General features: G+C 40.0%; 1 protein-coding gene across 3 annotated transcripts; it reads right to left on the bottom strand.

Annotated features, from left to right (window-relative positions):
* Positions 1-1,401: 1,401 nt before the first annotated feature.
* On the bottom strand, positions 1,402-8,866 carry LOC306919515 (uncharacterized protein). Of its 3 annotated transcripts, XM_079532276.1 has the most exons (10): positions 8,805-8,866; positions 7,020-7,083; positions 6,742-6,851; positions 6,534-6,615; positions 6,230-6,364; positions 5,807-5,964; positions 5,225-5,286; positions 5,020-5,111; positions 4,414-4,523; positions 1,402-3,206 (listed from the first exon to the last, which is right to left on the bottom strand). In XM_079532276.1, the coding sequence occupies exons 6-10, from the start codon at positions 5,867-5,869 to the stop codon at positions 2,991-2,993; spliced, it is 543 nt and encodes a 180-aa protein (XP_079388402.1). In that variant the 5' UTR covers positions 5,870-5,964; positions 6,230-6,364; positions 6,534-6,615; positions 6,742-6,851; positions 7,020-7,083; positions 8,805-8,866; the 3' UTR covers positions 1,402-2,990. The 3 variants fall into 3 exon arrangements, with proteins under 3 accessions (XP_079388402.1, XP_079388401.1, XP_079388403.1); XM_079532275.1 differs by lacking the exon at positions 8,805-8,866 and having other exon boundaries at positions 7,020-7,267; XM_079532277.1 differs by lacking the exon at positions 8,805-8,866 and having other exon boundaries at positions 5,246-5,286; positions 7,020-7,267.
* Positions 8,867-10,068: the final 1,202 nt, after the last annotated feature.

Genomic DNA, 10,068 nt, shown 5'->3' with positions numbered 1-10,068 from the left:
GATATTGGCACGTCAAAAAAGCACTTTCACCTAGAAACTCCATTCACACTTTTTGTAATTCAGCTTACTGTGGAGACACATGCTGGAACTTTTTACTTTGAAATGTTTTGTAGTTTCTGAGTTATTTAACTTAAACGCGCAATGCATTCTCAATGGCAATAGCACAAACTTTGGCATGCTACTACACTGGGCGAAAAACCCAAGAATCCCTAGAAATCGTTGCCCGAATATTACCAGATATGATTCAAATACGGTGATATCCGTATGGATACTCTCCGGATTCTTGACATATACTCCCGTAATGGATTTCATGTTCGGAGAATATCAAAACTCCAGAATGGGACCAATTTTATTCTTCTAGAATATGGAGTTAATTTTATCCAGGATACATGTCATATCCAATGTCAAGATATGACTATGAATATCCTAAGTCCTAACCCCAGTTGTATCTTTTGTCAGAATATGACCTGTTGTCATATCCTAAGTCCTAAAACCAGTTGTATCTGTTGTCAGAATATGACCTGTCGTCATATCCTAAATCCAAACACCAGTTGTATCTTTTGTCAGAATATGACCTTTCGTCATATCCTAAATCCAAACACCAGTTGTATCTTTTGTCAGAATATGACCCGTCGTCATATCCTAAGTCCTAAAACCAGTTGTATCTTTTGTCAGAATATGACCTGTCGTCATATCCTAAATCCAAACACCAGTTGTATCTTTTGTCAGAATATGACCTGTCGTCATATCCTAAGTCCTAAAACCAGTTGTATCTTTTGTCAGAATATGACCTGTCGTCATATCCTAAGTCCTAAAACCAGTTGTATCTTTTGTCAGAATATGACCTGTCGTCATATCCTAAGTCCTAAAACCAGTTGTATCTTTTGTCAGAATATGACCTGTCGTCATATCCTAAATCCTAAAACCAGTTGTATCTTTTGTCAGAATATGACCTGTCGTCATATCCTAAATCCAAACACCAGTTGTATCTTGTCAGAATATGACCTGTCGTCATATCCTAAGTCCTAAAACCAGTTGTATCTTTTGTCAGAATATGACCTGTCGTCATATCCTAAGTCCTAAAACCAGTTGTATCTTTTGTCAGAATATGACCTGTCGTCATATCCTAAGTCCTAAAACCAGTTGTATCTTGTCAGAATATGACCCGTCGTCATATCCTAAATCCGAACACCAGTTGTATCTTGTCAGAATATGACCTGTATATTTCAGTGTACCCAAAACTTTATACTAGGCCCAGTTATTTTTTCCCCTCTACACCAAATGTTTCATCCAAAAAGGCGACCTACTTTGAATATAAACATCAAGCTAAAAACAATTTACAAAACAAAAATCACTTCAGTGCCAACAAACATTTATTTATCAACCTGAAAACAGGGGCCATGCCTCCAAAAGATACGGATGCAACGTGAAAGCATTGAATACAGTTGAATGAAGTGTACTCGGGGGCGGCAGAATCAAGGGTAGTGGGGACCAGGCAATGTGTATTCTGGCATAATTTTGAATCATTCGAGCATGGGGGTACTTTTTTACAAAAATTTATAGCGATTTATTTTTTTATTATTTACTATAGTCCTACTAGACCCCACGATATTATATCTGGCCACAAAAGATCACAGGATCTACTGAATGTGAAGGTATAGCCTACTGGGAGGAAGCCACACTGTCATGTACGTTTGACACATTCAGTAGATCCTGTGATATTTTGTGGCCAGATGTAATTTCTTGGAGTCTAGTAAGACTATAGTAAATAATAAAAAAATAAATCGCTATAAAAATGTGAAAAAATGAAACAGCTAAAATTCCTAAAACAAAAAAAAAGCAGCAAATGAAAAAAGAAATTACATTAATCTTTTACTTTCTATAATAACCTAAAACATGAACCTAGGTTGAAAAAGTCACAGGAAGGAACAATACAATGAAGGTTTAAACATTTAAATACATTTTAAAACAAAAAAAGGCAGCTTGAAAGTATTGTAGCCAGGACATTCTCAGTTTGTCCAGGACATTCTCAGTTTGTCTGAACAGGACAAGAACAAGAACACATGATGGCGCACAGGATGGAGCACAGACGACGGGAGTCAGGGTGAGGAGCAGATGAGGGGAAACCACTCACACGCGTGAATTCCGTTTGTGTCCGAGCATAGGCACGGCTGAGGCATGGTAACCCCCCGCCTGCCTGTGATTGGTCTACAGACACTGCCCGTCTTAACTGTCCTCGGAGACGCGAGGTTAATTAATCCGTGGTGAGATTGAGAAATAAATAGGCTACAATTTTGTAGAAGAGGCAAACTAATATTGTTTATGCAGTTTGCTTTGATTGAATAACACGTATGTTGTAACCTACTATGATTTGATTTGGGTGTGTTCTAAATAAAGTGTTAGTGTTGATTATCATGTATTAATCTAATTATAGTAAACTAATACTATTACACTAAGATAAAGATGAAGGGAAAATATATCTTTTTATAGTACAATAATATTTCAAGTTTACACAAATTACACAATAATCAACACAAACACACCCAAATCAAATCATATTATGGCGTGCATGTTCAATAAATTATTCCATCAAAGCAAACGGCATAAACAATATTAGTTTGCCTTTTCTACAAAAATAAAACGTACAAGTTAGCGTTCTCTTGTATCATACCATACTACTTGTATCATTTCCCACCACGGAGTAACCTCGCATCAGACTATCCAGCATATCCACCTCGGAGGACAGTCAAGACAGGCAGTCACAGGCAGGCGGGGCGTTACCATGCCTATGCTCGGACACAAACGGAATTCATGCCTCTCACACTCACGCACTCACACTCCTCCAGTCCCTTCCTCTTCACCCTCCAGGGCCTCTTTTATGTACAGACGTTTGCCCTCTGGAGCAGGGGGGGATCTCAGGGTAAAGAATCCAGAATGAACCCTCATGCGGGTCTCCTTGGGCTCCACACCCCTCTGGAGCAGGGGGGATCTCAGGGTAAAGAGTCCAGAATGAACCCACATGCAGGTCTCCTTGGGCTCCACACCCCTCTGGAGCAGGGGGGGGGGATCTCAGGGTAAAGAGTCCAGAATGAACCCTCATGCGGGTCTCCTTGGGCTCCACACCCCTCTGGAGCAGGGGGGATCTCAGGGTAAAGAGTCCAGAATGAACCCTCATGCGGGTCTCCTTGGGCTCCACACCCCGCCAACTGTTGTAGGCATATGAAATTAAATTGGAGAAAAAGGGGGTAAATTAAGTGGTTACTCAAAGAAAAGAAAAAGTACTCGTATCGGTACTCGGTATTGGCGAGTACTAACAATTAAGTACTTTTACTCAGTCTGAAAGAAATCGGGACAACGCTATTATGTCATTGGCAACTACACACATCTCCAAACATTCTACCCCTTTGTGTATGACCCCTCTGCTTCATGTCCTGCAGCAGATTTCTCTGTAATGACCACCTCACTGTTATATCCCTTGGCTTAAATAAACCAGTAAGACACCTAAGAGGCGGATGTGTGCACTCGTTGACGGTAGACTGCTGGCCAGTGCTGGGCGAGCACTGGCGCTTTGGCATGGAAGGGTCAGATCAACATGGAATGAATTCTTTCCATATAGCCTAATAGTCCGGCAGCCGACAGGCTTCTTTTGTTTAAAATTAACATCCTATGGCAGGCAAAAATGTCAAACTTTAATTTTGCTTTAAGTAGCATGCGACATGTCAAACTAGGGGGTTTATTATTCTGAATCCATTCCAAGCATTAGTTTTGCACAAAAAACACTCATTGGGCTAAAAGCAGCCATAGCCACTAGCCCAATGTGCCCAAAATGTGCTGACCTCAAACTAATGCTTGGAATCGATTCAGAATCATGAAAACCCCATAGTTTGACATGTCACATGCTACTTAAAGCATAAAGATCATTTTTGACATTTCTGCCTGCCATAGGATGTTAATGGTAGGGTCACAAGAAACCCCTATAAAAAAAATGCCCAATAGTGACAGCCGGTCAGCAAGTGGATTCATGAATGTATGTATATAGACAATATTTTAGGCCAATAAAAAAAAAGACTATATACCAAATTTCCCACCCCATAACCGTGGCTGCCGGACTATAAGGAGCATGTCTTGAGTGTACAGTGTTTGATGATGTCAGATCAACATATGGAATGTCAGAACAGGTCAGCTCCATATATGGAGATCTAAGGGTGGTAGCGGGGACATTCTCTTGTGTACAGGGTTTGATGAGGGCCGGGCCTTAATTCGGGCCTGTTGAGAACTCTAGTTGCCGGGCGCAGCTGCACTAATAACTTTGGGGCAGGCCCGTCTAGAGTTTAAATGGACAGGTATCAGTCAAAAGGGAGACATAAGGGTTCTGACATTTCACATGTCAGTAAGAGCAGGTCAATAGCTCACCCGATCCCTCCGGCTAGTGAGAGCCTTCTTCCTCTTCACATCCTCCAATGTCCCGGGCAGCTCAATTCGTGTGGTTGTCTTGAGGCTTTCAAAAGCCCTGTTACAGGCTTCTAGTGAATGCCAAATGACAACACAAATACCACATTATGATCTCTAAATGTATTATATTAAGGCATCTCAAAAGGATGGTGATAGAAATTAGCAGACAAACTGTAAACTGTCAAACTAAATGGGGGTACTCTGACGAGCTAGCTATAGAGACAGGGAGACCCCTATTATTTAGCAAACACTACAGACATGATTACCATTTGAATAGAAAACCAACCTATTTAACAAAAAAATAACACCAATATTACATTTGTCAATATTTGGTCATTGTGCCATCTGTTATTTTTAACCGTATCAAATCAACACTAATCTACAATTTAGGCATTTAGCACACTTTATCAAGAGCGATTTACAGTAAGCAAGGTAAACATACATAGAATGCAGAGACAGTGAAGTGCCTCAGTAAACTAGGATCACATGGTAAGCTAGGTCACTCAATTGTTAAAATTGCTACTTCAAAAGGACTAAGTCGCCAAATGAATGTGATGTTAGACTTACTCCTGATCAAGCTGAGGTCCCAGTGTGGCTCTGAGTCCTTGATCGCCTCCACAATGGCCTTGGTCACTCTCACATTGTGATCCTTCCTGAAGCTGTGGATAATCACACTTTTAAGATATCATTCAGCATAACACGATAAAAATGTCCATTGACTATGCGTTGTTATTTCACAAACAGAGGCATTTCAGAGGGGAAAAAAACGTACAAGTCAGTTGGCTGGACGTACCATTCCTTTCCCATTTCTCTGTAGGTGTTCCGGACAGAGGCCTGTAGGGACATTAATACAGTGGTGTCTAATCATGCTTCATGGAGAGGGCATAGATAATATCGGTACATGCTTAATGCCATAATACATGGATAATATTGGACATACTGTTATACTAACAGTAATACATAGATGATTGAGGATCCCCCAGATCAGCTCAATGTGCACACATCGTTTCCTCACTCAACAGTAAACAAACCAACGTACAGTATACAGTAAGTGTATACAGGGTATTTGCATAAGTCACAATTGAATGACTTTCAAGACCTTTTCAATACCAAATTGTCTATTACATAAGAAAGCAGAAAACATGAAAAAAGGCGATCTACAAGCTCACAACGCCTCCCAGTTTGAGGCGTTGTGGCTAGGGTGGGGCCCCCAGTTAAAATATGAATATTCTGGGTAGGGTCACAGCCATACATTTATACAAGGGGTTCTAGAGTTGTACTGTTGGGGGGGGGGGGGGGGGGGGGGGGGGGGCTCTGTTGAAGATAAAGATAAATAGGTAGATTAAGTACATACAGACAACTCTTGGGGAATCTTTTGGCTGGCAGGAAGAGGCGTTTGCAGGATGGATGCCTCCATCCTGTCCAGCCTCTCTGTCACCCCTGAAAAGCTCTCCTTGACGGTGCTGGACAACTCCTTGACGGCATCCACCCTTCTGGTGAGCTGTTACCGCTCTACAAATTGTGAGGGGAAAATAAATAAGTTAGGATTGAATTACTGTTATTATTACAAGTTTATGTTCTGTGTTTCATTTTCCAACAAAATCACAATAACCTTGGTCAATAGGTAGCAGTGCAGGACCACAGGTCATAGCTGGGTCTCTTCGGGGTGTAGTGTCTTAAGCGCATGCGTGTTCCCTCATAACCGAGAGGACATGTGAAAGAAAGCCACCAAAATAATGCACCGAATAACACGTGCGTGCGTGGCCAAAATTCTTACCATATTCAAGATCACGCCCCAGTCATGGTCCGAAAGAAACTGGATCATGGTAGACACCCTAGGATTCACACTAAGTCGTGATTTGTTTTGCTTTCCACTTTAGTGCCTTTCTCTGGGTTGATCAAGAACATGCATCTGCAGACACACAAGGACAATGAAGAAAATCTTTAGATTATAATACAGCTATGTAAAGAAAATAAACTAATGTAGATTATATTAAAGCAATTAAAAAATAATAAAAACTGGAGGGTGGTGTATGTGTGTGTTTGTGTCTATGAAATGCGTACTGAATGTTTAAGCTTACTTGTTTTAAAAGGCCATATTCGAAGATCATGTTACTCAAAGGTTCCTGGTCTTTGGTCGTCTTCTCCACCATCTGGGTTGACCTGATAAAATAGAATTCAAATTATTAATGTGTGTATATCTAAGTACTGTGTGTGTGTGTGTGTGTGTGTGTGTGTGTGTGTGTGTGTGTGTGTCCACGCACGCACGTGCGCAACTATGAATCTTACCATAATCAACAATCTCACTAATCATGGTGAGAGTGAATCAAGGTAGACCTAGGATTCACAACTATAGATAAGATGTGCTCTCCTTCTCTGGGTTGATGGAGAACAGACACCTGCGGAAATAGAATAAAAAACAGTATTATATATAGATATATATAGATATATATATATATATTATAAAACAAAGTTGTTCATTTAAGGCAACTTCTAATGGAAAAGATTTAAATTAGGCAGTGCTACTTTCTTTTAGTGCAGGCTAAAGCAAACACAAAAATACACACCTCTCCAGAAACTCCAGGGTTGATGCCAGCGCTGATGGGTAGACGTTTTGCAGAAAACAGGACTCTGAATAAGAAACAAAATAATAAAACAAGCATCATTAAGATTTTAAAACTGCTCATCACCATCAACATAAAAGATTTGTGCCAATCCTATGCTTTCATGTTGCATCATTTGATGTCACAATATCATCAGCAACTGGTTGACACTCTGGAAACTTTCAAGCAATCACTAATAAACAAGGTGATAAAATATGAAATACTATTAGAAACTAACTAACTACTATAACATTTGCAATCGGAGGGGTAACCCAGTTAAAAATGGTAACCAAACATGTCAATGATCAGTCAGTCAGATCAGTATAAAGAATATGATGTCACTTCCTGAACTGCCACTCCCCTCACTGAAGGCAGCATTCAGTGTTTGGTTGCAGCATGCTGTGTTGGCAGTGTTGCTGCTTTGTACTCCACCTAAACTTCACGTTATACTCAGCGGTGAGTAAAATTTATGAAATCCAGTGCAACTGTGCTCTATATAAAGGTTAATTTGATTATTTTACACTTCCCTATCGACCATCAGTGATGTAAATAGGTTTTGAAATGTCAATATGGTCTTCCAGAAGCACACAAGAAAGAACCCTATACAAAACCGCCACTAGACCTATTATCAGTATGTATCTAAAGTAACTCTAAATTACTGTACTGTCCTTGTATGTAACTCATCTGTACATTTAGAACTCATGGCATTGGCAGCAACTGTCAAAGTGTGCAGTGACACAGAGATCCTTCCAACCGCTTTTCTCTGTGAATTCCTGAACTTTTTATCAAAAATATTTCATGCACGAAAACAAATTCTACATTATCTAAGCACATGTTAACACGCACCAGGCTATAGGACATCAGCTATATACAGTAGTACCTCAAAGACAGGCTAAAACAAAATGTGCTGGAGACAGTAAGTGACTATCGGATCTACAAGCTCACAATTCCATGCATTGAGCTTGTAGATGAGCTATCTTTTATTTGGCCCATGTTTGACCAGTTTATATGATGGTTTCTTGATTACTTTTGATGTAGTCTTTCCTTAAATTGTCACTACAGTATTACTGTCATCTGGGGACCCCCGAAAAAAATCAGACCGACCGGTAGAGAACCACTGCACTAACAAAACTGTACATTCCTCTTTTTAATTGAAAGCAATAATGAAATTGCCAGAAATGATGCTCTCATAGTGCTCAGTTACATAATCATGTGCACAACTGCAGTGCTAATTAGTGCTAATATACAGCCACTGAGCGAAAAACCAAAGAATCCTTTGCCCGAATATGACCAGATATGATTCAAATATGGTGATATCCTCCATATGGATACTCTCCGAATTCTTGAAATATACTCTTGTAATAGATTTCATGTTCGGAGAATATCAAACTCCAGCCATGGGACCAATTTTATTCTTGTTGCTGAACAAACACTATAGCAATGATTACTGTCACAATATAGAGCTACTTAAACTGTTACTGAACAAACACTGACTATACCAATGATTATCACAATATAGAGCTATTTGACACTTATTTCAACCAAAGAAAATCCTCTACACTACCTTTAATTAAGCAACATGTTTTAAGTCTTTTCAAACGTGGCTCTGCAGTCTGCAGCCAAATAGCCTACTTTTGGTTTGACATGAAAACATTGACAAAGGCAAACATTGACAAAGGCTGAAAACACTACAGTATGAAGTGCAAATGTAGCTGCAAACCAATAAATAAAAGCTTAGCATTACATTACCTGTAATCTCCATTCCATGCTACAGCTTCTGTGTGTGTCTGTCAGCTGCTGAATGCAGGCAGGCTCGTCCTCTCTGTTCAAAGGACAGCGTGTACTCTTTCATGAGCCAATGGCTGCCTGCCACGTCACTGCCTAAACGTCACAGCCAATCAGATTTCGTCTTTTCAAAAAAGAGGTGCACTATGGGTGAACTGAAGAGCTGCAATGCATTGTGGGATGTGTAGTTGATCTTTTAAGTGCTTTCCATTAACACTCCTTATGTCACGTTTCTTCAGCAACTACAATGATGAATGCCTGATTTATTTCACTTTCATTCACAATATAATATAATAATACAGATTGTTTGGGCCTTAAACTGATTATTTTCTTACAACCTGTCAATTAATGTATGTTGTCTGTATTGACTGTATGATGCAGTTTTTAAAAAAAAACTTATTTCAAGCAGTTTTTTTGTGTTTGATATTAAATTATATGGTTAATATCAGGTGGGTTACACTCAGCAGTGGTTCTGGGGAGTTCCAGTTGTTCGAGGACCACCAGTGGTCCTTATAGGGGTTCCAGGTGGGCCCCAGCTAAATGATGGAGAGTTGGTTAAACCAAATGGACCCTTATAGATCTACGTAAAATGAAAAATGAAAGTTATGAAACCAATAACTGCGTCTGGCACCACAAGGGTGCCAGAGGGTAGTTGCAAATTCTGCACCCTCATAGTTTAAATTTAAAAATTTGATTGACATTTGACAATTGACATTTTTATTTGCCGGCCTCAGTCATTTAATCCTGGAGCCAAGCATGGTGTGCACGTGTGTCTGTGTGTGTGTATGTGATTGTAAAATCCATAATCTTTTCAAATAGCTGTTAATGTGTGTGGGTGCCGCTACTACACACATTGGAAAGATTTAGCATAGACAACCAAGTATTAAAGAAGGTCTTTCCCCCTCCGTAAGGTTGCAAGATACCATCCTGGAATTTATACCCTCACATCAGTAAGCAGGAACTGGGGATGGCAATGACGGACCTGAAAGTCTGACGTGGCATATGCATGTCAAACTGGGGGTCCTTGAAAAAGGTTGAAATCACTGCTAGAGCCGTACATATCTTATATCAGTATTATCAAGCTCAAAGTTTCCATGGGAAATCTGAGCATGAGAGAGGTCATGTAGGACATGTAACTTCTCTGCCTGGATAGCTGTGGCGGTGGGGGTCTTTCCCTGTCCCCCACTCAATAACCATTGACACAGTTGTAGTTATATTTACACTTTTA

Source organism: Electrona antarctica (genome assembly GCF_951216825.1).
Source record: "Electrona antarctica genome assembly, contig: scaffold_281, whole genome shotgun sequence".
In the NCBI taxonomy this organism is placed as follows: Eukaryota; Metazoa; Chordata; class Actinopteri; order Myctophiformes; family Myctophidae; genus Electrona; species Electrona antarctica.
Note: the sequence above shows the minus strand (reverse complement) of the source record. Positions and strands in the feature narration are given on the sequence as shown.

What these genes read in the sequence shown, in the direction of transcription:
- LOC306919515 (XM_079532276.1), bottom strand. Translation starts at nt 5,869, where the DNA reads ATGGAGGCATCCATCCTGCAAACGCCTCTTCCTGCCAGCCAAAAGATT. An exon ending in AGATTCCCCAAGAGTTGTCT is followed by an intron (nt 5,287 to 5,806) that starts GTATGTACTTAA and finishes ATGTCCCTACAG; the next exon opens with GCCTCTGTCCGGAACACCTA. An exon ending in GGACCTCAGCTTGATCAGGA is followed by an intron (nt 4,524 to 5,019) that starts GTAAGTCTAACA and finishes GGCATTCACTAG; the next exon opens with AAGCCTGTAACAGGGCTTTT.